The 27,269-nt window shown below is 41.9% G+C and overlaps 1 protein-coding gene across 3 annotated transcripts; it reads left to right on the forward strand.

Moving 5' to 3' along the window:
* Positions 1 to 780: 780 nt before the first annotated feature.
* On the forward strand, positions 781 to 27,269 carry epn2 (epsin 2). 3 transcript variants are annotated; one of them, XM_034142833.1, is made up of 10 exons: positions 781 to 987; positions 8,907 to 9,685; positions 10,362 to 10,516; positions 15,455 to 15,567; positions 16,545 to 16,649; positions 16,973 to 17,105; positions 19,577 to 19,726; positions 20,006 to 20,098; positions 22,642 to 22,875; positions 23,731 to 27,269. In XM_034142833.1, the coding sequence occupies exons 2-10, from the start codon at positions 9,255 to 9,257 to the stop codon at positions 24,027 to 24,029; spliced, it is 1,713 nt and encodes a 570-aa protein (XP_033998724.1). In that variant the 5' UTR covers positions 781 to 987; positions 8,907 to 9,254; the 3' UTR covers positions 24,030 to 27,269. The 3 variants fall into 3 exon arrangements, with proteins under 3 accessions (XP_033998724.1, XP_033998725.1, XP_033998726.1); XM_034142834.1 differs by having other exon boundaries at positions 20,006 to 20,035; XM_034142835.1 differs by lacking the exon at positions 20,006 to 20,098.

Genomic DNA, 27,269 nt, shown 5'->3' on the forward strand with positions numbered 1-27,269 from the left:
TTCCCAGTGGCTTTCATTGCAAATAAGTATAGGTTAGTTTCTTGAGAACCTGATTAACCTGAGAGGTCTGTTCAGTCACTTACAGCTCAAGCAGAATAGACGCTAATGTTTTATAACAGGAGTATCCAGGTCATTTGAAATTCTAAAGGAGACATAAGCACTGCTGTGAGCCTTCATGCCATTTTATACACTCCAAAGAAAAAAGGCCCATCCTGTTGCATGTCATTTCAGTGAACACTTGGGAAATATATGAATTATGATTAAGTCGGCTCTGCCCTGTTGCCGTCACCTTACATTATGACTTTGTGAGCATTATGACTAGCCTATACTTTTCAGCTAAAATGGGAGAAGTACTCAGATCTTCTAAGTAAAAGTAGAAATGTACTTAATAAGAGTAGGATTACTATTTTCTTGAATACTGCAGGGTAGCTTTTGAATGTTACTCCTTGAGTGTAACTAACATCTTATTTAAGTGTCCTTTATATTTCTCATTATTAATAAAAATGTGCAAAGTAACTAAAGGTATTAAACAAATGTAGTGGAGTAAAGCACACCATTCACCTCTTAATTTTAGTGGGGTAGAAGTACAAAGTAGCACAAACATTTGAAATACTCAAAGTACAAGTCCATCAAAAATGATACTTAAGAACAGTACTTGAGTAAATGTACTTAGTTACTTTACACCACTGGTTTTCAGACGGGAGTAAAGGGTCTTTCTGTGTCGCTGGCAAGTAAAGCCGCCTTGGTCACACCCTTCCCAGCTTCCCCCTCCCGCTCTGCCCGCCATGTTCTGGAGGAGGAGATACGTGTAGCCTGGCTTTAGCTGGCTTAGCATTAGCAACACATAGCTAGGCGGAGGCGCAACAAGCTCTCCGAACGCCGGAATAAGTACTCTATCTTGATTTTTTCCCTTGGGTTTGGAGAAACTCGTTTATGGGTGTATTTTCCTGGACTAAAAGTTGAACCCGACGTAGCCCAAAATATATGGTAAGTTAACGTCGGCTTTCAAGACAGTCGAGTTGTTTTGTTTTTTCCAGGGTGTCCTGTAATCCAGTTTGCTCTGGTGATGTCTCCACCGAGCACCCGTCTTGGCTGCTAGCTTGAAGGATTGCTAACTAGCTTAGCATCCTAGTGGCTGTCTAGCTGAACGGAATAGTTCTGTATCTTGGTGTGGGATTGCCTGTAAATCCCAACAAATACAAGCTGTGTATAACACTAGATGCTGAGTGATCAACAGTTGAATGTTTAAGCCAAACTACAGGGGTGAGGAGATACGCCGCTGGCTAACCTAACATAAGCTTTGCTAGCTTTGATCCAACTTTTTTACAAAGACAAGTTTTGATCTTTTATGATAAATGAATGTTAGTCAGCCGTTATATCTACGGGCACACAATCAAATTGGTGACAAGACCAACTACATATTAAATCAAAGTGTAGTTTTGTTGTGCTTTTCAAATCACCAGACTCAACTAAGTAAAACACTGTAAGCAAGTTGCCCGCTAGCTTATTTGGCTAGCTACTGACAACTAACGTTACTTGCTGCAAGTTTGCACTCAACTTGCTAACGTTAGCGGTAACCGTTAGCGACGAGGTGACTATTTATTCAAACTAATGAATTAAAATAGCATTTTACACACTTGGATTTCTTCTTCGTTTAACATTATTTCGCTATCCAACCCGGTCTATTGCTTGAAGGGGGAAATTATTGAGGCTTACTATTGTTAGCCAACTCTTCTTTAGCTTATATGCTACTAATCACATCAGTTCATTTAAACGCCGTGATTTGTTTCCTTTTGTAAAGAAACGGTTTGATTACTTGTATTTCCTTTACAACGGCACCATGCTTTAATATAGATAACGACTATGTTAGGTCATACTATTGTGAGTCATCAGGGCAAAACTTGACGTCCTTTTACTGATATTTTATGAGAAATTATTTTACGATGTGGGCGCTGTCTGTTTACTTGCTCCGTTTCCAATCGACCATCCGTAATGGCATTCAAGCCATCAACTATGCTGTAAGACACTGAACAGTTGTAGGGTTTGTTTGTTTTATGGGGTATGGTCGAAGATGCCTGTGTCTGGGTCATACAGCCTGTGGTTTGGGTGTAAGCTTTGTATTCAGAGCTGCACTGAACCCATTTAAACGTGGCCTGAGAGAGGGGCAGGGCTTTGTCTATCGTCAGGACGATCAGTCAGTCACATTGGGTGACAGATGCATCATCACCGTCCTCCTCCCTTCCCTGATTTAGCTTTGTCTCCCAGCCGGCCAAGCAGGACAAAAGGCGGGGTGACAAGCTGATCAGAAGGTGGCTTCTCCTTCCTCCTCACTGCTTCTGCCTTAATGCTCCTCATAACTTAAGGACAGCCACTATAGGTGTCTTTGAACACGTGTTGATTTGTGCGGGTTAGACTTGATATACTTTTTATTTGACTTGACAGCATTGAGCATTGCTTTGAGTAGTTGAGTGTTAGTGGATTAATCACTGTTATATGGTGCTTGTTGTTGCACTCAAATTCAGTTTAAAGGAAGTAAATGGATGGCTGGATAACTTTATGTCAAGCTGGAGCACACTCTTTTTCTTAATGCACTCAAAGATATTGATACACACATACAGGTACCCGGTTGTGAAATCATTCTATCTCCAGATCAGCTTTACTCTTGTTGTTTGGGCCTGGCACGGTAGACCTGTTCTCGGTCTACAGCTTTTCAACCCTTAATGCTAATCACAGTTTACCTAGGTTTTACACACACACACACACACACACACACACACACACACACACACACACACACACACACACACACACACACACACACACACACACACACACACACACACACACACACACACACACACACACGACAGATCTAGCTTGTGCTCTTGCATCAGACAGTGGTGGACTTTTATTGTCATTTAGAGTGGTGCAGTGATGACGTATTTTAATGGCCAGCCCGGAATTAAGTATCGCAGGGGCTCCTTCAACAAAAGATATTGGGATTTTTCTTTTGGAATATAGCAACAAAATAAGATCAGGTGCAAACAGACGTTTATGCCACTTTCATGTTTTATTGCTAACGTAATGCTACAAACTACATGGTTGCCTGACTGAACGTCACAACCGCTAAGCAAAAGGGGGACTAGTATTCTGTGTGATGATGTTTAGTAGTCATATTTAGTCTCTTGTAAGCAACTGCTGTTTTTAAGACACATACAAGCTTCAGACATTCACGAGTGGGGTATTTACTGATGTATTTAATGTTGTAGAACTAAATAAAAAATCATTGTAAGCTTGAGTTAAACACAGACCTTATTTTAGGCATCCAACAAAAAAAAATTTGAAAAACCATTGACTTTTAGACAAGGATTACTAAAATGCTAACCCATTTTCGAGTTTAGAACTCAATCCTGCACCACTTTACGTAGGTTGTGGCATTGTCTCACACATTGTTCTTGTCCTCAGTCTCATAAAATGTTTCTATTATGGCCTCTAGTCTGGCATATATTTGCGTTCGCACCAATGCGGTTCGGTATTTGCATTTTTTTTTTACACTGTCGCATCACATCATACTGTTCGTGTGCTCTGTAATTCATATGTAGGTCCAGTGTTTCCCCTAGGATGGAGTCATAGCAGCGGTGCTAAGCCACGTGGGCTTAGCATAATGTGAGCGCGGAGCGAGCGGAATTTTTTAGTGTGTGCACGTGCGAAGTGCGCCCCGCCAATTTGTTTCTCTGTGTCTGCCAGCACAAGAAAGGCTATTGAGGCCTAGTACCAGGGCCGGTTCTAGACAATTTGCTGCCCTAGGCGAGATTTTATATATAAAGAATAAATGAAAAATCTCTACAAAAGACAAATACACTACAAAAACAGAAACTTATTGACATAGGTAATATACGTCAAAATGGCTTCAAATGTATTCAGTATTGTATGAACATGTTTGAATTGGGGGGTGGACGTCACATCCTCTAGGGGGGTCCGGGGGTATGCCCGCCCGGGAAGATTTTTTTGAACATTTTAAAGTAAAATGCTTCAATCTGGTGCACTTTGAGCACACAATTACTGGAGACCTGATTTAGGGGGTACAACTCTAAAACACCCATATGAAAAAGATCGGTTTGCATTTTAATAATCAAATAAGTATATGAACATAACCAATAACCTACCATAGCCAATAACAAATAAATGTAACTTATTTTATTTTTGTTGTTCATTCATATCTTATTTTACCTAGTTAACATTTATTTATGCATATTTTTGTATCTCCAACTTTAAACGATATGTTTGGTTTACTGTCCTATAGTATACATTGGAATGATTTGTTGTTATTTATCCTAATAATTATAAATGAGTGCCTTGGAAATATGTGTTTACATAATTTGTGGTCAAAACGTTTGAGACCCACTGAGATAACTTAGACTAAAATGAACTATCTAAACACTCAGAGAGTCCTTTACCTCACTGAGCCTCTCAGTCTGACAGGAGAGCTCTCCTCCACCCTGGTTGTAGAAACATCTACTTCTTATATCCGTTAGCGCAGCTAGCACCAGATTCTAATAACAACAGCGCCGGTACCGGTTCGCTCTCTCTCTCTCTCCCTTGCTCGCTCCCACGCTCGCACTTTGGCTGTGAGCTGCGGGCGCCTGATAAGCCAACATCCCCCACTTTCATCACTTACAGCGCCCATCGTACAGGGCAAATGAAAAGTGTATCCGGGGTGAAAAGGGTGTTACATTTACTTAATTATGAATGTTGTTACATCAAGGCCGAAAATTAGGATGAGCGCCAACGGTCAAAAATGTTTTTTCCCCTCCCAGAGCTACAAGCGCAGCGCCCCCCAGATCTGGCGCCCTAGTACATACATACAGTGGCAATGTCTCAAGATTTAGCAAAAATACACCTTTATTGAATATACAGTAACACAAATACTACAAATCCACATAACAAACAATCAAAAATGAAAAAGGGTCGCCAATTATTATTATTTTTAATAAAAAGTTAAACCAACATTTATTTATTTTTTGGGTACCTGGCTGGCGCCCCCTGGCAGCGGTGCGCATATTTCAGCAGCGGCACTGCGCCGCCACTATCTGTATATAGGGGAAACACGAGGTTATTCACTAACACAGTTAGAAATTTCAGTTTTAAATCAAGTGCGATTTGGCATTTGTTTTGGCTGACGTACTTGTAGCATCAACAATTATTGGAAATGGATCAAACTTTAAGTCGTTGATGTGATTCATCAAAAATGCTGTGATTATAACAATCCTGCAGATCAGGTCCTAATGTAAGTACCTCTGGTCAATACATTGATTTACAGTTCAGCAAGGAATTTAACCTGTTGATGAGCACATCACAACAATAGAAGGACATGCCTGTTGCATGCATTTGCTATAAACTTGAAATAATTGTGTTTAGTCTGTTTTATTCACTTACTTGATAGAAATGACTTTGCTAGTTGACTCAGGCAAAATGTCCCCCCATATATTGTAATGATAGCCCATGCTGGTACTTCAAAATGTCCTCTTTTTTTTTTTTTATGTAAACATGACGGTACCAAATTATATTGTAGTTATTTTTTTGTGATAAAATATCTGATAATAGTGCAATCAGTTGTATCTTATTTGGTTCAAACAGGATTCAGCAGTTTTTATGAATTTTAATTGTATGACTCTGTGTAATAGTGCACGGCACGCGACTGTGTTCTGTGTGGAACAAATGTCTCTTTTCTAATGTTTTTTGCAATGACGTACAATAACTAAGTAGTTTATCTCCTTTTAAAAACTCTGGCGTCAACTCTAAACTGAGCCCATCTTATTTGGTATTTGCAGTTCAGTTTCCTGCTGATGCTACTGTCCTTTTCATGCCTTCATTAGAGCATTTCTACATGAACTTGATGCTAGAAAAGACAGCAAAATGTGTTAAAGTCAACATGAATTAAAAGAAAATATAGGTTTAGTATGTAGAGATAACAATGTTGAATATAAAAGAAAAGAAAGTAAAATATCTTCAATAATATTGATGGAGAGTGAGACATAATGAAGCCTGAAAGGATATATTTATATTTCTAAACACACACACACGTCTTGTGTGCTGTCTCTTCTGGGCCTTGGGGGATCTAAGCACAGAAGGGCTGGAGGAAGGCGGGCCAACAGTGCCTTGTGGGGGGGGGGTTTCCGGGGTGTGTGGGGGGGCTTGGATGGACCAGACAGACTCTCCTCTCTTCCTCCTGTCTGCTATGGGTGAATAGGTGATTATAGCAGCAGATGTGTCATTAGGTCTGAGCAGTATTCATGCGGATGCAGGGTGAGGAGTGGGGGGAGAAGGGTGACGAGGGAAAGTTTGGGGGGCACGCTCCACAGGAATCAGATTTCACTAACATTTAGGGGATGTGCCAAGTTGTTTTCTTACCCCCCCCCCCCAACACAGTCTCACGCTCCTCTTCGTTTCCTCACCCTCGTCCACCCCAGCTGTCTTTCCATGGAATTGCTAGGCAGGAAGTTCCCTGAAACAAATGCATACAAGTGTGTAAATCTCTTCATAGCCATTTGCTACTTTTTGAAATTGAAAAATTGTGTTGCATTCACCACAGTCTGCATAGACTGCTAATCACTTCTAGAACTCGTCCCTTGGTAATGAAAGCAGGAGGTTGTGGGGCAGGTCGGTACACGCTTGGCGCAGGGATCAGATTACTGAATAGGATAAGTCATCTCGGGTCTAGATGGTAGTCTGAGCAACAGTGGGCACAAACAGATCCTTATTCAGAAAAAAGGATTCATTTAAAAAAGGATTTGGTGAGGGTGCAGATGATGTAAATGTGTCTAACTACGACAATATGTTTTATGGCACTAGTGGGTGTAGAATACGCTAGGCAAAACATCCTAATCAGTGTTACATTCATTTATTATCCTCAATATTTAGTTAACAATTATTTACACAATGCATCACCTGGTGCACTTTGAGAGCCAAGTTAAGACGCTAGATATATGAAGAGCTTTTGTAAACAACTTTGTGGAGTTAACAATTTAATCATAAACAAATTAGTTGTTGTAGATATGAATCGTGATTAAGCTGCATATAAAAAGTCACTCCCACATGGTGAACGAGACGGAGTTCGGGGTTTTAAGACGGCTAGACCGGCTTCTGACAACACCCCATACACCTAAAGCACTGAGGACAGTGCACTTCGGATTAAAGTAGGAACCGGAAAAAGGCGGCCAGTACGTTTAGGCGCAATGCTCACAACTGGGCCTGCCACCCAACCTTCATTTGCAGCCTTCCTGAGCCAACCTAGTGCTGGATGGGCTGCACCGCTGCAGAGGAAATGCACCCAGCGAGGGCCAGCCCGCACTGAGTAGAGGACAAAGTTGTGCTGGATTTGTAACTAAACAACACGAGAGCATCATTGTGAAACAGAATGCACCATAATCGTTTTATCTCAATGATCTTGTTTTCATAAACATCATCAACATACTAATCTGGCTGAATGACCACGCCAAACAGATGCTTGCTCATTGGAATGAACTTTTCTGTCCAAGCGTACCATACCATGTTAACATAAGCCACACCTCTTGGTAAACAGAAGGTGCATGAACGGTAAATGTGTGTTTCATAACTTAGCGCTTCACAGTAAAGTGACTTTTTCATGCTTGAGAGAGTTTGCATATGGAAATAAATTCTGTAGGTGGTCACACAGCTGTGAATCGCTACAATTTCTCCATACTGGTGAGTGTCAGGAAGTGATTCGTATCTGTGCCGCTGATCTGATAGAAACAGGACTGACGAGTCACTTGTGTATTCTTCATCTGACTGCAATTGATTAATCTCTCCTGACACCCACCAAAGGGTGGAAACACATTTTTACTCACTCAGTGTTCTGGCGTCTCTCGTAATGACTGTTAATACTGTCGTTATGGGGAAGAGCCTTGATAAAGGCTCGTTAAATACTGAATTGCTTGAGAATTATAAATAAGGAAATCATTGATTCCAGCTCTGCTAAAATTTACTATTACTTTGTGCTACTTAGTGGTACATTTTCCACAAAGCTGGCAACAACAAACCATGTTGTTATTGAGGTTATTCTTCGCAGTATCGTAAGAAAAGAATCACACCACATGAATTGATTATCTTTTGAGACAATTGTTGTATTTTCTTTTTATTATTTATGCTTTTTAAACATTTATTTTATGATTTCGTTTTCTTTCCGTCGCATTGATCTTCTATTTTATTCCCACCAATCTTGCGTTTTCTTTGAGTGTCCTGCGATCTCTGCTCCTATTTCTTGCCCTCCAAGCCCACCCAATACGCAACTTAACCACCACACACACCTGACTGCTCTTATGTTATTCATGTTCAACACCCTGCCTTGTAATTTGAAATTCAGTCAGGTTACTGTAAACTCAAGTGAGATTACAACAGTGGAAAAACCACCTGGCCCCAGTTAATAAGAAGGAGGCATGGAAATTGCTTATCAAAGTGTGAAAGCATGAGACATTGTTTGGTCTAGTTTCAAAAAGGAAGGCCCTACAGCTGCTCGTATAAATACAAATGATATTTTCGATTTCTTTGTTCATAATCTTTAAGAAAGTCACTGATTAGCCCTGGCTCTGACTGTACCAGATTTTCGTAGTTTTGATCAAAACACTTGTTAAGACATTTGTTTCTCCTATATTTCCTTAAGAAAGGTAGGTTGAATCAAATATTTAAGGGATTTGGATTAATAATATTATTGGCATACAACATCAAGTTTTAATTGTGGAGACACAATGTCGGCAGTTAATGTGCAACTTATAATAATAAGGAAGTTTTGTAGTGTTTGCTCTTTAGTTTGCTCTGTTCTTAACTCTCTTATCCTTCTCAAATGTATTTTTCCTTCCACTAACCTGGTATTTGTCTGTTTGTTCCAGGTGATGGCGTGGTCACATGTGCAGCCAGCACTGTGTGTGTGGAGATGGTTTTAACAGACGCTGCTCTGGAGGACTCAGGAACACTGCACTGGCCTGGCGAAGCCTCATAAACAAACATACACAACACACACAGCGCTGTACACAAGAAGCTTTTCGTGCACACGCCACCGCCGTGCCTTGAGAAAGGACACAGGCGCACGGACATAACTTGAGCTTCACCTGAAGCACACACAAACACGTATACACCCTCTGTGTTCTCTACCTAAATATTTTTGGGGTCATAGATTCTCTCCTGTGTGAGAGTGTACATTTTTATTTCTTCCCATTTGTCCCATCGCCACCGTGACCATGCCGAGCTCCACCATTCGCCGGCAGATGAAGAACATGGTGAACAACTACTCGGACGCGGAGAAGAAAGTCCGAGAGTCCACCTCCAACGACCCCTGGGGCCCGTCGTCCTCGCTCATGTCCGAGATCGCCGACCTCACCTACAACGTGGTTGCCTTCAGCGAGATCATGAGCATGATCTGGAAGCGGCTCAACGACCACGGCAAGAACTGGCGCCACGTCTACAAGGCGCTCACCCTGCTCGACTATCTGATCAAGACGGGCTCAGAGCGAGTGGCGCTGCAGTGCAAAGAGAACATCTTCGCCATCCAGACCCTAAAGGACTTCCAGTTTATCGACAGAGACGGCAAGGACCAGGGCATCAACGTCAGGGAGAAGAGCAAGCAGCTGGTGGTCCTACTCAAAGATGAGGAGCGCCTCAAAGGAGAGAGGTAAGACACTTTTTTTAATCAAAAACTCAGAAATATTAGGGGTTGACTTTTGTGATAAGCCTGTAATCATGCCACGTTATTCTGTCCTATTGGAAAAGCCTGTGCCCAACTTTTTTTACAAAAGTATTCCCGATTCTGTGGGTTTGCGGATGTGACAGCAATCCTCTCCAACTCTGAATTACACATGTGCTCATCCAATTAAAATGGCCTCTTAAAAAATATTTACTGAGGAGCCATTGGCTAAAATGTGTCTTTTTTTTTTTTTATCAAGCAACATAATTTATTCTCTCTTATATCTGCTCTGGTGCTGAAAACTACCAAAGCCAACCAAATTCCTCTTCCTCCCTGATTCCCCCCAAAAAATCAGGGCATTCCAAAATCATATCAGTTGGCCCAGGGGGGGGTGGTTCACCATTTGTTTGGCAGCATGTTTAATTCTAATTACTGATTTTGGCTTGGCATTTTTGAATTGGGAACTATTTAAAACCCTGATTCTCATGGCTGTTTTCGTCTCACTCGTGCAAATTTCCACTTCTAAAGACTATTTCCCCTTTTCTTTTAATACCTTACGCTTACGTTGTCTTTTTGGACGTCACACTAAGGATTATAAGAATCTTAGTTAAGACAAGATTGTTGTTCAGTAGCTGATACTGTGTTTTATTTGTTGTCCTACTAGGTCTCAGGCTTTGAAGACCAAAGAGCGCATGGCCCAGGTGTCCACAGGGAGCAGTCAGATGGGTTTTGGTCGAGGCTCGTCTCAGCCTAACCTCTCCACCTCCTACAGCGAAGAGTACGGCAGGTCGGAGGGCTCACCTGCCTCCTACCATGGCTGTGAGTATTGCGTTATAGTCGCCACAGAGGCTGCACACACACACACACATGGCTCGTTTCATCTGTGTAAGAAGCACATATGATACCAAATATTCCATTATACTGTATTGTGCGTCCCAGTTGGTGAAACTTTGGCCTACATCCTGAAACCTGCCCCTCCCCCTGTTCTGTCTCTGGCTCACAGTTCCGCAGTAGGGCTGCATTCCTCAGCATTCACACTCTCTCACACACACACACACACACACACACACACACATACACACACACACACACATACACACATACACACAAACACACACACCCTCCAGTCTCTATCATCCACACGACAGAGGAATCTGCTCCTCTTTTCACTGATACTCTCACTCCTCCAGAGACATTGAAAAAACGGACATTGCGATATTTTCTTCCCGTTTGCACATATATTGCGATATGAAAAAATACAGGAATTGAAGAAAAGACAGTTTTTTTTGTCCGCAAACCATCCTTTCTTGAACTTTAATGCTATACAATTGGTATTCTTTTAACAATATTTAACCGGATCATGGATTTTAGTCACGGACGTCTGGATCTTAAGTTATCAGAGCAACAAGCTGAGCTAGCTCGGTTATCCTGCTGTGATCTGATCAAGAATAGTTGTGATTGGTGGTTTGCTGTGCATGCAGAGCCTGCATGTCACTCACGCGCAAGTTTTCCTTTTGTAGCAACCAGCAAAATAATTGTAACATGACGTGTTTGAGTTCATTTGCCTACTTAATATCGCACGTCCAAAAAAAAAAATGTAAACATTTTTTTACAATTTTTTTTATTTTTAAATAGCACGTCCTGCGATGTCAATATCGCGCATGCGCATAACGCGATTATCGTCACGACACGATATATCTTTTGCAGCCCTAACGTGGTTTATTTTCTACATATGCACTCTCCTGCTCCATTGCATGATATATCCACTCGTCTGATATCTTTAATATTCCATATCACATAATTCCTCCCTCCCACTCTGGAAGGGTTTCTTTACTTGAATTTCTACTATATTTCTTGTTTCCAATAGCTCATTCTAACAGATAATAGAAGCCGTTTTCAAATGGTTTGAAAGGAAGATGGAGGGAGAGAGGCGTAGAGTTGAAAAGAAACAGAAATCCCAGGCAGGAAGTGGGGTAACTTAGAGCGGGACAGAGGGGAAGAATGGAGAAGATGAAATGAAAGAGTGAACCTTGGCCCCTTTTCCTTTTCATCCTCTGACCCCTAGTCCTTTGTGCACAGCAGGATGGCGGTGTGTGTGTGTGTGTTCTTGGATTCTACGTGTTGCATTGAGTGTGTGTTCATCTTTTACTCTGGCCCATATTCCTGCATGTGCGTTATGTTTGAGTGTGGGGCTCGGAGACGGAAGCTCAGGCAGCTGAGTCATTAGTTGAGAAAACTGAAGGAGAGCCGGGCCAATAGGGGTGAGGCTGGCCTGTCGCTGTGGGTGTTTTCAGGGGGGATTTTTGGCATTCCAGCCGAAATGTTTTAGGTATTGTTGTCCAGACAGTGTGTGAGTGAACGGCCATGCAAGTGGGACTGTTGGTGTTTACCTAGCATAACCCCCCTGACCCCAAAGAATCTAAAAAAGTTGGAACTGGCTTGCTCCAATAAATGTAATAGTTCTGATTTACAATGATATGATTACACCGCGTTAGTGCTAATGTGTGCTTTTGTTCCAACGACTAAGCACATATTTATTTAGACTGTAGTTTCCCTGAGGTTAATGAGCCAAAGATAAAGGCAGGTTTCGCTTCTGTTTTTTTGTTTATAGTTCAATGACTCCCTTTCACCTCAGTACACAAGCTAACATGGTTAATTGCTTTTAAATCCCATTATGAGTTCATTCAAGTTCAAGCAGTTCACCTAATCCAAGTGAACACGCTTGATGAAGTGCTGTTTCTATGTGTTGTCTTATCTGAGCAAAAGCTCAAGGGCTCCAAGTATGTGCTCTGTGGAACACCAAACTTTACACAAAGGAGTTTTATTTAAAAAATAAAAATGTGTCATTCATTCCTCTTTAGTTGTTCCTCATTCTTCTGACTGGTGATCCCCTTCCTTTACATGCAACACTCTTCCTTCCTAAAAATCTACATTTAAGAAGCCGCCCCAATAACCAGTTTCCAAGCAGCCACCTCATTCTATATCTAAGGAGACAAGAGGCTGGGTGTCGCAGATGTTGTGGTAGTTAGTGGTAGACACCCTGAGGATAAAGATCCTATACACTGGGGGTCATCCGCCCATTTCACTTTCCCCAATACTCATGCTGCACTTAAAAACGTGGCTTTGTCTGAAGGGTTTAGAGGATTACGCTTTGGTTCAATGTCAGTGTTGTGCTTATTAGCCCAGAGATAAAACATAACACGCAGAAAATTGAAATGATAGATAAGTAATTACTGGAACTAACAGCTAACACACACAGGAGTAGGAAACGGTAGACCCAGAAGAGTAGCTTTTTCAAAATGCCTGTTTCTGCTCGCAGGCTCAGCTGTTTCCGTGAGGAATGCAAAGAAATTGTGATTATCCTTATATGGTCCATTCCCACAGTGGTGGGCAAACTGTTGTGTTTTAGTTGGACTTGAGTTTTGTTTATTTGTCTTCCTGACTCGCTCCTGTCCTTTATTGTGTTGGCAGTTCAGTCTTTCTTTGCATTAGTGGTTGAAAACTGTTGTTTAAGTCTTCTTTTGCCTTGCAGTTGTTTTTGGAGAGACTAAAAGCGATCCTATTGATAGAAGAATGTAACGCATCGATCAAACATGTACATGGAAGATATTGGCAAATGTCTGAACATCAGGGAATAAATGCACTTGTTGCTGCTAAATGGCATTGTACACATTCCTATGTAGGCTTTAGTGCCACTGTGGTCCCTGTCTATTTAAGGCAGACATGTAGCTGAAGTTGAGGCAATGGCTCGAGTCCCACCAGCTAACAAAACACACCTTTACCCTTCGTTCTTCTGATCAATTTCCCAAGAGATACACAGCCTGGAGATAGAGCTTGGGGGACATGGGACTACGGAACAATAGAGCATGAAAGGAGCTAGTTAGTGAGCCCAGGAGTCAGGAGAGGAGACAAGAAGTGGTTTTTTATTAAGCTAGTTTGTCCCTGTGTCCTCTATCCTCATGCGACCCAGAAACCGTTCCATCTCTGCCATCATGGAGGATCATCCATGTTGGAGTAAAATGACTTCTGGAGTCTTTACGTCTTCACATCTAAACGTGACACAAAGCTGTGTTAGTAAACAGGAACTGTTGTTGCTTCTAAACTGAAGCTATGGAATTAAGGATTTTTTTTATTTGGCAGCTGTGGCTCCACTTTTCTTTCAGGGCATACCTCCGAATAATTAGGTTTTAAGTTTGAAACAGCTTTCAAAGAATGGAAAGCCTTTTAACTGTTCAAGGAACGTCCTTTTTAAGAAGAAATGATTTGTACCATTTACTCATCATGGAAACACTTGTTATGGCAAATCTACACGGTTTTATGAATAGAAAACTTCTGATGTGACGTTTACTTCCTGCAGACTCCTGATAGGACCGGAGGATGTTTGCCAAAGAGGTTTTTAAGTTGGTTGTAGTGAAACTCACCATCATCGTTTCCCTAAGTCATATCTGTGTCAGTGTTGTTGTTTTGTCTCTACACTAAAGCTTCTTTCTATACATCTTTTTTTCCAACCGTTTGCTTTCAGAATCTGAAACGGATGTAACAATATACAAAAGATCATCATGGTGTGATGAGTATTGAGTGAGTATGTTTGGGAGTGTCCACATAAGCAGCAGCAGGCATGTCATGACTGGTCTCTGTTTTCAGAGCAGAGAGAAAGAGATTAGTTGGAAGTTTATAATCTAAGTTGGAGAACTTAAAGCACTCTTGAGACTGAGAGGAATCGTCTGGCCAAAAATTGCCATGGACTAATCTGCACACGGCATTTCTTTCCAATGCATATGCTAAGTAGTGGATAAAATGGCTTTGTATATGAAAAGTTGCACACAAAATATTTAATTATGGCCAAGAAAACATAGGTTTAGTGAACACCCACAGACAGAACTGAAAGAAACTGTCATTTTCAGAACTGATGAAGTAGAAGTACATCATATTGTTTGTCTGTCTTGAAAATTCAATATTCATGACATGGTAAACGTGATCATTCTGGATAGTAATATATCATTTCCATACGGTTTCATCTCTTGTCATCACCTCCCACATCATGGTTCCCACGGAAACAGCAAAGCAACTCTTTCCAAATGAGAAGACACATGGTCCATTTATAATAAAAAAAAAGTGTGTGTGTGTGTGTGTGTGTGTGTGTGTGTGTGTGTGTGTGTGTGTGTGTGTGTGTGTGTGTGTGTGTGTGTGTGTGTGTGTGTGTGTGTGTGTGTGTGTGGTGTGTGTGTGTGTGTGGTGTGTGTGTGTGTGTGTTGTGTGTGGGTGTGTGTGTGTGTGTGTGTGTGTGTGTGTGGGTGGTGTTGTGTGTGTGTGTGTGTGTGTGTGTGTGTGTGTGTGTGTGTGTGTGTGTGTGTGTGTGTGTGTGTGTGTGTGTGTGTGTGTGTGTGTGTAGTGGTGTGTTGATGTGTGGTGTTGTGTGTGTGAGGTGTGTGTGTGTGGTGTGTGTGGTCAACTGATCTACTCCCATCAAGCTGGGAAGTGGCCCTCTCATCCCTTAAGGGTCCACTGATTCCCACCACTGTACTTTCTTATAGTCCTGCATCCAGCCACCATGTCCTTTAAATACAACTTTGCCGCGAAGAAACAACACGCTGCATTATTGTAATTATTACGAACTGTCTTTTTGGGGGGACGTTTTTGAGTATTAACCACCACATGACTTTCATTGTTAGCGAAGCCAATTATAGTATGTACAGGTCTATGTGATGGGGTCAGTGTAGCAGTGATGCTAACATGTCTTCTCAATGTGTGTTTTAGCCACATCTCCCAACGCGGGTTCAGAGCTGGAGCAGGCCAGACCTCAGACCAGCGGAGAGGAGGAGCTGCAGCTGCAACTGGCTCTGGCCATGAGCAGAGAGGCTGCCGAGCAGGTACGCACACGCACACATACCAGGGTTCTTACGGTCATTAAAAACCTGGAAAAGTCATGGAAATTCAAAATGAAAATTTCAGGCCCTGGAAAAGTTATGGAAAACAATATTTTTCCCAAAGTTTTGGAAATGTAACTAAAGTTGCATCAAATATAATTTATATTTTATCTAATCGCCGAAATAGTAATACTATAATGATAATAAATACTGTATCGTATAGTAATAAAACGTAAAATGGCATTTAACTGTCGAGGTATTTTGCTGCTGAGAGATTTGAGTTGCTTTAGCGTGTAGAAGCTAGTAAGCCTACTATTTGATTTGTTTTAGATCGGCACAACATGTTTCATATGCAGAGCTTATTTTCCTGTTCCATGTTAAAATAAACCATTTTCAGTGGTACTGCTGAGAAAGAGTAATTTGTTTGGTCATGAAAAATTAGGTAAAGGTCATGGAGAAGTCATTGAAAATCATTGGTGAAAAGGTGTATGAACCCTGACACACACACACACACACACACACACACACACACACACACACACACACACACATACATTAAAAGAACTTCATGCTTACATATCAGAATTATAAATGTTTTTCTTTTGCAAGGGAAGATGGGTTTTGTGACAGTTTCTCTATTTTAGAATGACATTTAATTAAAGATGAATAGAAAAAATAGATTAAAACAATTTTAAATAAACGTAAGAAGTTAAAATACGTGCAATAAAAATGATCTTCATTGTTCTGCAAAAACACATATCTAAAACCTTTATTAACCCCTGTACATTCTCAATTAATCTTTTTTTCAATATACTAGGTTTTTCTTGGTCAATGAACTGTAATCTTCAGAAGCATATATAATAGCACCAGCTAAATGGCATTTCTCCTTTATCATACACTGGCATTTGGATAAATAGGTCAAACGTATTGAGACCAGCCTGTGTTGTTGCTCATGTGCTGATTATACTAACTGTGCTCAGGAGGATCGCATACGCAGAGGGGACGACCTGAGACTACAGATGGCCTTGGAGGAGAGTAAGAAAGGAGGGCCTGATTCAGGCAAACTGGCCAAAAGGAAGAAAGAGGTAAAATAAACACAAACATGGAAACTAAAGTGACTGTTGTTCCGTTCTCATGACGCTGCTCATTAAAGGTCTTTTTCTGCTGCTTCCTGAGCCGTAGTGAAAACTGGCAGCACACTCCCCAGTTTACTCATCATTATTCTGCCTGAGTAGCAACTGCGGCTCATGTTTTATCTCGGCACATAACGATACGACCAACAGATGGTCTTCAGCTGGAATGTGTTTCTTCCCTATCTTATCCCTTTTCATCTCAAATGGTCCCGTTTTCTCCTCTTTTGTCTGCATACTTGTTTTGTTTCCTGCTCACTTTCTCCGTCTCTTTCCAGCCACAATCGTCTTTGATGGATCTGATGGTCGTCCCTGAGCCCGGTGCCACCGCTGACCCCTGGGGCGCAGGGGCCACAGCCGGAGCCAGGGCCGCCGCTGCCGCCGCACCAGAAGACCCCTGGAAGACTTATGGTACACACACTCTTCTTTAGAAACAGTCACATCAGATTATGTCTAACACACTGACTGTCCTTGTTGATTAGTTTGGGTGTGTAGTGTGTGTGTGTGTGTGTGTGTGTGTGTGTTTCTGTGTGTGTCGTCTCTGCTCTCCACCTGCAGCTCAAAGCACTGGGAGTCTTTGTGAAATAGGAATGCTGCTCCACTGGCTCAGCAGCTATACTGCATAGAGAGGAGAGGAGAGGGGGGGGGGGGGTGTTAGAGGAAGATTTAGTGAAGGAAAGTAGGGAGGAGGGAGACAGGGGGGGAGCTGGATATGTTAATGTATTCTTCCCTATTCCCTGACTGATCCTTTTAAAAATACTTAGACGTCTGCTCATGCAGTTAAATAGACAGTAGCTAAGAACACCTTTTTATGTGTGAAGCTCCAAATCACAATATCAAAACTGCAGTAATTGCAATATTTGGTAAAGGTAAACTATGTAAAATGTATTTTTGGGTCTTGCAGATAAGTACTGGCTTACACACTAAATTCAAAAGATGTATTAATGTGAATCGTTTTCCACAAATGGTCCTTCCCTCTAATATCGCAATTGCAATATTCAGGGTGCGTACGGGTGCTGGAAATCCTTGAAAATGCTTGAAATTGTACGAGGTGTTTTCAAGGTTTGAAAAGTGCTTGAATTTTGGGAATGGTGCTTGAATTTGGGATAAAGTGCTTGAAATTGTAAATGCTTTACTTCGCTTTTTAGATTAAAAGAAAATAAAGAAGTCGGAGCGCGCTTAATTGCTTCGCTTTTACATAAAACAGCTCCGCTCCGGCCTTCCCGCGCAATGCGCGTGACCGGCAAGTGTTTTTGTAACGTATGGGATGACAGTATGCCAGGAGGTTGCCGTTTCAACGAGCGTTGGCTAGCAGAAGACAAATACAAGCCATGGCTAAGACGAGGGTCAAGCGAAGCCCAAGAGTAGCCTCCTGCAAAGTGTGCAACAATAACGATGCGAGAGTCTGCGCTGACGAGTCACACACCACACGAAAGGTACGCTGTAGTAGAGCATTTTAGATTAGGCTATCGTTGCATGTAAAATACATGACACTTTTCTCTGTGCGCGGCAAAACAAGCTCGCCAAAATGGCTTCACTAGTCTGGCAGTATTTTAAGTGTCCGAAAATGACAATAAAATAGCGGTATGCAACGTGTGTGTGAAGCAGAAATCCTGCAGCTCCACCCGCTGTGACGGACCGGTGAGCAGAGCAGAACACACATTAAGAGTTAGACCTAACACACTTAGCTATTTTATCTACCTCTGGAACAAGCTAAACTAGTTATAAATATATTTATTCTTCACTGTCGGGTCACTCATTACTGGATCAGTGAGCTGCAGGAGATACTGACGGGCTGTCAGGAGAGAGAGGAAAAGAGAGCGATATCGGTATCGGCCGATACTGATTCCGGCGATCGGCTCCAAAATTGGCGATCGGAGCATCCCTAATAATTGTATATGATATGTTTTATAATGATTGATCATGAAAGTGTTATCAAAGCTGGTAAAGTTGCAGCTAGTTTGAATGACTTTGTATACTGCAGAGTAGCTTGTGGATTTACTCCAGGTGGAACTAAAGTCTGATTTAACACTTGATTATATTTCACATCATTCATCCACATCTGTAAAGTAACTAAAGGTATTAAATACATGTAGTGGAGGAAAAGTACACCATGTACCTCTGACTTGTGTTTACTGCCAACCTAAAAGTACCTCAAAAATAGTAATCAATAATGTATTGAAAAGTGATTTGGCTGATTGTTTTATATTGGCTCAGCCAGGTTATATGGGATGCCCAGTCTACGTACAGATGGGTCACACATTTTGAAATATTAAACTTAGTTTTCTTTTCTAACATTTTTAATTGTTCATCCTCATATAGAATGCTATTATGAAACACACATGTGGTTGTTTATAGCATAAAGAACATCTGATTTAATGTGAGGTAGGGAAATAATCATTTGAGTATAAGTATGTGTATATAAATATGTAATTTACAACAGCTGTAAGATGCTTGAAAAGCTTGAAAATGCACCTTGAAAATGCTTGAAAAGTGCTTGAATTTGACTTTGGAAAAGGTGTAAGAACCCTGAATATTAGTTAAAATAATTACAATGAGTTATTTATTCCAATTCATGCAGCCTTATCCATATTAATAAAACATCTTTAATTATGTTTTATGACATATTGTTTTCATTATTTGGTCACATTTGTATCGTCTAATTATCCCCCTGTTATTTTGTTTATATGGCTTAGCTAATTATTTGTCACCTTTTTGTGTTGTTGTTGAAACTTTCAAGGAGTTATTCCTTGTAGAGAATATTAAACAGGATGAATATAAATACGCATGTACAATATAAATACATTACCACCAGAACCTGCATGAAACGACTCATTTGACCTCCTTCCTCCTCTTCCTCCTGCTCTCCTCCCACTCCGCAGGGTCTTCACCTAAGCCAGCAGCTCCAGTGGACCCATGGGGGTCGACTCCCTCTGTCCCCCCCATGAAGAGCAGCGATCCCTGGGCGACTAACTCCGCTCCTGCCGCCGACCCATGGAGCTCTGCCACCCGACCCAAGAACTCCATTACAGGTGACCACCGGGAAAATAGTTTCTTTCTCTCTGAGTTCTCTCCATTCCAAAAAACATGTCATATAAATAGCTAGCATGCAACTAACAAAATTGCGTTACAAATGTACACCTGCATGCTGTTCTGCCTTATTGTGTTCATTGTTCTATGTTAGTTTCCCAATTATCCAAACTCATTCATACTTGTTTTGTGTTTCCATCTGTGTGTGTGTGTGCTGTTGGTTTGTGTGTGTGTGTGTGTCTGTGCGTTTGTGTGTGTGTCTGTGCGTTGTCCCCTTCTAGGTAGCTTTGACCTGTACAATGCATCCAACGGTACGTCTAAAGAGGACTTCTCAGAGTTTGACAGCCTGCGCTCTTCTGCCTCTGTCCCCACTGGTACTCACCCTTGTCCTCGTCTCTCTAATGCCACGGTGTCTGTGTTGTGTTTCCTCTGTGAAGCCCCTCTGCGAAGCCCCTCTGCAGACACCCACGTCTCTGCGGGGGCACACACACACACACACATGTCTTGTCTGTGTATGTAAATACCACCAGACCAGAGCAAACGCAGAGTGAAATCTTGTGTTCTTTAAACAGCTGAGGATGTCTCCACGGCAAATACTATCAAAGCTGCAGAGATTGAATCAAAATGATGGAAGCCTGCCGTTTGCTCTGGTCTGGTCCCATCAGAGGTGGAAGAAGTATTTAGATCCTTTACACAAGTAAAAGTACTAATACAACACTGTACAAATACTCAGTTACAAGTGAAAGTCCTGCATTGGAAATGTTGATTACGTGAAAGTAAGTAAGTATAATCAGCGATATGTAGTTAATGTGTTAAAAATAAAAGCAGAGAAATCAAAACACCCCAATAATTGCTCAAATTACTTTTGGAAAATTACCTAAATGTTATAGATGCCAATTAATGATGTGTTATTTGGCTGATTGATTATTTAACTAAGCGGTTCCTGTTTTAAGAAATTGGCTTATTTAATGCATTACAAGAGATATTTTCATATTCAAAACTAAACAAAAAAGCTGTGAAAAAAATGTAGAGTAAAAAGTAAATACATCTCCCCCTAAATTGTAGCGGAGAAGTAAATTACTTCAAATGTGCACCCAAGTACAATACTAGAGTAAATGTACTAAGTTACCTTCCACCTCTGGGTCCCATATCACTGGTACGGTGTGATTTAAACGTTGTTGTGTTATCTCTAAATGCTTTGTTAGACCTGTGCCATCCAGTTCATAGAATCCCCTTTTACATCTGTTGAATACATTTTGCAATTTTAATCAAACCCATGAACAACTCTGCCCAAGCTGGTGTGTGTGAGGGGGGGGGGGACTGAACAGTTTGGCACAGGTCTTGAGTGTTTTCTCATGTGGTTTGTCAATCTCTTGGTGTTGGAGGGGGACATTGGAGTTTTGCAATAGCTCAACACAAACACTTTACTGATACACTCAAGGTCAAACTTTTCCCAGAAGAAGTCATCCCACGGTGTACAGAGGACACACCATGGATGTATGATAAGAACTGGATACAGCGTGGGAGGCGGGGCCTCGTTCATTCCTATGAGAGCTGCTCATTGGCGCATGAAGACAAAATGGCCCAACCTTTGAGAGAGCGAAGCGTCACGAAAGTATTCATATAATCATATAATCCGTTCTTATTGTGCATCCATGGGTAAAGGTAAAACTCATGTAGTACTGAACACGTCACATGACCGTGCCGGGCGGCGCGGTCCCGTGGGTTAGATGTGCGTTCATAATGCTGAGGAAAATAACTCTCAGAATAACGTTATTAGCAAATTTTACAGACGTCTCTTTCCCAATGTGGGTCAATGGGAAAAAGTATTTCCCGGCCCAGCGACTGATACGGAAGTGTAGTACCGCCGTTTGGCCACAACGAATATTTTCCTCAGAGTCCGGCACACTTCCTGGGGGGCTTGGGACACACACTTCAGTGTAGCAGCTCTGAAATCTACAGTATTAAGTTTATACACACACCCCTGTTTGATTTTTATTATGAGCCTTTGTTTGGCTACTACTACATTATTTTAGTTTTTAAGAAGACAGGTATCCTCTTTGAAATGTCCTCTTGTGTTCGTTGCCTCTGACTTTGTGTGTGTTCATGTGCATCAATGAGTGTCTCCGCTGCTGTCTGACTGCTGCTGCATAAAGCCTGCTGTCTGCCTCCGATGGCCTATCGTAAACGCATCTTCTGATCATTTAATTGCATCAGTTCTATTTTATTTCACGGTAATTGTGAGTGCTCAAGTGGATGCTGTGTTTGGTGTAAGTAAAAGCTCGGATTGGAGTTGTACAAGGCAACAAAAAAAAAAAGGAAAAATACATATATTTAAGGCAGGGCGATATTCAGAAAATTCAATATCATGAATGTTTGACCAAATACGCTGATATTGTGAGGATTTTGACCTTTAATGCTTTCACAAATGATTTACATAATGATCAGTTTAAAAGTAATCATGTCTATTAAATGACTAAGCAAATAACGGAAAATAATAAGAAAGCTAGATCAACCAGTGACTTTTGGAAAGTTACATTTCCTGTAAAGCGGCCTTTAAACCATAGAAAGACGTCATTTACGATATTATGATATCCAAAATGTACGATGATATCTAGGTTCAGATTTTGGATATCGACATATTTTGGTTCCCTAAATGTAATAAGAATTTTTTTAATGCCAAATCAGTGTACCTAGCAGTTCAGTATCACAAATATAAAAACATATTTAAGCAAAATCAAGGTTTTATGTGTTAGTTATAGCTTTGTTGTTGAACTGTAGCCACAATTATACATTGATACATGAGAAATCGTGTCTTCCCGTCTTCATGATGACTCAGTGTTTTTGTTCCCTCACAGAGAATTCCAGTCACAGCTTTTCATCAATGAAATACAACCCTTCCTCTCTTTTCCTCCAGGCAACGGGGGCGTAGCTTCCTCTCTCCCCTCCCAGGCCAGCCTGGCGAGCAGCAGCAGTCTGGACCTCTTCGACCCCCTCCCCTCCTCCATGTCTATGTCCGGCTCCACAAACCCAACCAGGAAGACCCCCGAGTCCTTCCTGGGTCCCAACGCTGCCCTGGTCAACCTGGACTCTCTGGTGACCAAACCAGCCCAGCCGGCGCCCATCATCAACCCCTTCTTAGCTTCAGCAGGTGGGGGGGAGTTGTTCTCAAAACTGTCGTATTCCTTAAGCAAGAGAGGAATTTTTTTTTTTTTTTTATATAAAGTTACTGGCAGGCTTTTTTTAAGCAGGTGAACACAGTGGTGATTCATTCTGATTAAATGACAGAGCGTGCAATCCAGGAAGTGTAGTCTGTAAGCCAGGAGACATGGACACACACACACACACACACACACACACACACACACACACACACACACACACACACACACAGGCAGACACACAGGCAGACACACCCATCTGCACAGTTTAATGCTGAATCATCGACCCTGCCCTGACTTAAGGAGCAGGAAACTCCAAGAGAAAAAGGATCTGATTCATGAAATGGCAGTAGGCTAACATAATTATAGTATATTGTTTGATTAATATTTTGAAGTAACAGAAAGATCAACATTTAGTTCTATTAAATCCAAAACATTTGAGTTTACTTTTAATTTTAGGTTTTCACATAAAGCTTTGATCTTATTATTATATTTTCTCATCGCCATTAAAAACAATCCCATGTTGTGGCGCTAGCCAATAGAACTGCAAGTTACATAGTGATGTCATTATGTTACTGAATTAAACAAGGAGTCCAATGGAGTCTCAGGCAGGGGAGTGTGTGGGAGGGAAACTCCTTTGCAGACCATTTACATGCACACAAACCTATATAACACTACAGGAAAGGGTAACCCCCCAAATCATTAAAGGGTCTCTTCAAACAAGTTAAAAACCTGCACAGCATTCAAATGTAGTGGAATCTGGATGTCAATGTTTCCAACTATGCTTTTAAACTATTTGCTATGGTTTCTTAACATCCGTTCTTTTCTCTTCTCCCTCTCTTCAGGCGTCGCTGCTCCAGCTCTCGCCCAAGCAGCCCACGCCAACCCCTTCCAGGTGACCCAGCCGGTGCCCCCCACCCTCAACCAGATGCGGGTCAGCCCCATGCCCTCCAGCTTCGGGATGGGGGACCCCATGCCCGTCCCCCCGGCGTCCGCCCAGCCCATCACCATGGTCCCCATGGCCCGCGGCGGGGGGCTGCCCGCGGCGATGCAGGCCTCCATGTCTCTGCCCCAGCCCCTGATGAGCATGCCCCCCCAGGCCGGGTCGCAGCAGGCCGGGACCACCAACCCATTCCTCTTGTGAGGGGGTGACCACCAACCCCCTCCCTCTCTTTTTCTCTCTTCCACTTTGGCTCCTTAAGAAGCTAAAAAAAAAATGAACAAGGAGATGTCTTATCTCATTTATCTCTTTTATAACCAACTCCTAGCCAGGTCGTAGTCCCAGCCTGGCCCCCCCCCCCACACTTTAACACACTCCTTTTACCCCCCCCCCCCCCCCTCCGTCTCTTTGTCTCAGTGCTACAAGCTGCCTAGTCCTGTGTGTCCATTACTGATCCCACGCTGATGTTGACGACCACAAACGGTTTGCATCAGTCTACAGACTTACAGAGTAGCAGTGGTGTTTACAGTTTACAGAGTCGGGACAGGACCCAGTTCCCCCCCCCCCCCCCACACACACACCCCCGGTCCTGGTTTTATTCACTCGTCTCCTCTCCTTCTACTTCTTCCCCTAGGACTCCTTTTTTCTTCTTCTGTGGTGGAGTGACAGGAGAGTCTGACCATACTAACGCCAGGATCTTATCTCTACACTAGAGCTAATCTTTTATAAGCCCTGTCAGCCGGTGTGTGTGTGTTTGTGTGTGTGTGTGTGAGTGTGTGTGTTTGTGTGTGTGTGTGTGTGAGTGTGTGTGTGTGTGTGTGTGTGTTTGTTTGAGCACACATCTCAGTACTTTTACACTGTGTATATTCCAGTGGGTTTTACTTATACACACTGGAGTACGGATGCGAGATGGTCAGATGTGTTTATACTCTCTCGTGTGTGTGTGTGTGTGTGTGTGTGTGTATGTATGTGTGTTATAAAGCAGGGATTTTGCACAATTTGTTCTTTTTTTCTTTCTGTCTGCGACTGTTGGGCTCACCGTTACACCTTAGCTAAGGGAGGCCGACACACTGCCTCGGCTCGCGGTACCACTCAGTCACAAGTCTCGTCTGGTCACTTCCTGTCAACTTGGACCTTTTATCCCCCTCCCCCCCCCCCCCCCCCCCCCCAAACCTCCATATGAACTTTGACCTCTCGGGGTCACGGGATTAACAATGAACACTTATCAAAGGAGGTGAACCCCTTGTTTTAGGGGTTGAAAAGATTATGAAATGTTACTTTTGTTTGTACTGTTGATGCTCGGATACTAACAGCCACACGTTGATGTATTTGTCACTAACTGACCCCCCCCTCCCCCCTCCCCCCACCAAGTGTGTGTTTTAGAGAAAGATACATGATGTGATGGCATCAGTGTTTTGCCATTTGAACATAAAAGATGCAGTAGGGCAGCATTAGACAGTTTTTTTTTTCTTTTTAGTTGTTTCTAGGGTCAAAGGGAAGAGGATGGGTTGTGTGAGAGAGTGTGTGAGTGAAGTTTGCATGAGAGATAGCTTCCAAGTGTACTTTTTATGAGCAAGTTTAAGATAGTTTCTGAAGTTTAAGTCAAAAAGGGGGGGGGGAATAGACATCGGCAGCCTTAAGTGTGTGTGTGTGTGTGTGTGTGTGTGTGATTATGAATGTCAGTGTGTGTGTGTGTGTGCAACCATATATATCAAGGAGTGTTTCCATGCAACGGTTGCAAAGATAGCTATGGGTTTAACACTGCATCATGAAAACTGTTTTACATCGGAGTGGATTTACAGCGGCTAATCTCTGCAAGAACATTACCTGCTGCACACACTCACACACACACACACACACGCACACACACACACACACACACACACACACGGTTGTTCCAGGATCGGTGTATTGATAGCACACGGAATCCCTCAGCAAAACAACAGAGCATCACGTCATGTAAAACGAGCAGTTGTTCATTTTCTTTCGTCGTTATTTACTTATTTTTTTGTTTAGATGTAAATCCATAGCCAAGCCTTTCAGAGTTTCGGAGCTGTGTACTAGCTAAGCATCGTATCATCTTCACTCTCTCTTTCTGTCTTTATCATTTTCTGTCATGTAGTTTCTTTTCACCCTATGGGTAGGCGATGTAATTCTCTTCTCTTAGAAGCACAACTGTTACCAAAGTCATAGCGACTGTGATTTTCTGAGGGTGTCGTACTTTGAGTAGATTGAACAGTAGGGTCACACTTCACTGACATTTTGTTTTCTCTGTTTATGGATCCATTGTTATGATTTTTTTTTTTTTATATATTACAGAGCTATTCGTTAAGGAGTTTGTGTAAAACAAAAAGTGTTACTGTTGAAAAGTGGGCTGATGAAAAATGAATTGAGCCTGATGTGCAGACCCTTCCTCTCCTTAGGTCATTCCTCTCCTCTTCAGTTCTGTTATCACTGCCAATTGTTACTTGTCTGGAAGGGGTTGTATTTTCTTTTCTTCTTCTGGTGTGCGTTGCCGCCCTCACCTGGTCTGCTGTGGTATGACAGCTACACCGCAGGACCCTTGGTATTCCCACTAAAAACACAGACCTTTTATTTCTCTCAGGCAAAAGGAGGGGCAGCTCCAACCGTGTGTATGATTTTGGTGATGCTAATGCTGAGGGTGATTAATGCTCGGGGGTCCTGAATGAATGGGTGTGACACTTACTTGCCGACCAGCAAGACATTTTAAATCTAAATATATGCAAAAATTGGAGATGGATTAAAAAAAACATAAGAAGACTTGATGTGTTTTGCAAAGGTTAGATTTGCTAATAAAGTCTTGAAATGATATTCTAGCCGTCACTTTCTCACTGGCCTTGATTTCACTGCGGCCTGACCTTTTAGCGATTGTGAAAAAAACAAGTTGTTATGGATGCATTGAAAAACAAAATAACATTTATTGTAATGAACAAATTCAACACTCCCTAACAGTCACTGCAGCTGAAGACTTTTGGACTCATGGCTATGGTGCAGTGGAAATGTGGCCTGTGTGTAGCGAGCTCCTCTGCGTGTTACTATGTATTCACTATGCTTTTATCAAGAGGACTAACCAACCTGTCTTTATATGCATAAAGCTTCCTTTAATCTTTTCCATGTCTGTCTATTTACCCTTTCTCATAGTACTGGGAGCAGGCTGCTGCTGCTTTTTTTTTTTTATTGGATACATGCTCGACCTGTTGGCATTATAACTGTATAATATAATTTATCATTTGTACTATTGTAACATACTGTTCCTCTGTATACCTTATTATTCTGTGTAATGGGTTTTTGTAGGAAAAAAAGTCACCGTGGTATTTTAACGGCATCTAAACAAACGAACGCAGCAGACCGCACCCTGTCGGATGAGGACATCTGTAGCTGCATTGGTTCAAAAATAAAATGTGTATCACTTCCGCTCTGTAA

Source organism: Trematomus bernacchii, unplaced genomic scaffold (genome assembly GCF_902827165.1).
Source record: "Trematomus bernacchii unplaced genomic scaffold, fTreBer1.1, whole genome shotgun sequence".
NCBI classification, from domain to species: domain Eukaryota; kingdom Metazoa; phylum Chordata; class Actinopteri; order Perciformes; family Nototheniidae; genus Trematomus; species Trematomus bernacchii.

Coding starts and splice junctions, on each gene's coding strand:
- epn2 (XM_034142833.1), top strand. CDS start 9,255: ATGCCGAGCTCCACCATTCGCCGGCAGATGAAGAACATGGTGAACAAC. Junction 10,517..15,454: donor ACCTGCCTCCTACCATGGCT/GTGAGTATTGCG, acceptor TGTGTGTTTTAG/CCACATCTCCCAACGCGGGT. Junction 22,876..23,730: donor CCCCTTCTTAGCTTCAGCAG/GTGGGGGGGAGT, acceptor CCCTCTCTTCAG/GCGTCGCTGCTCCAGCTCTC.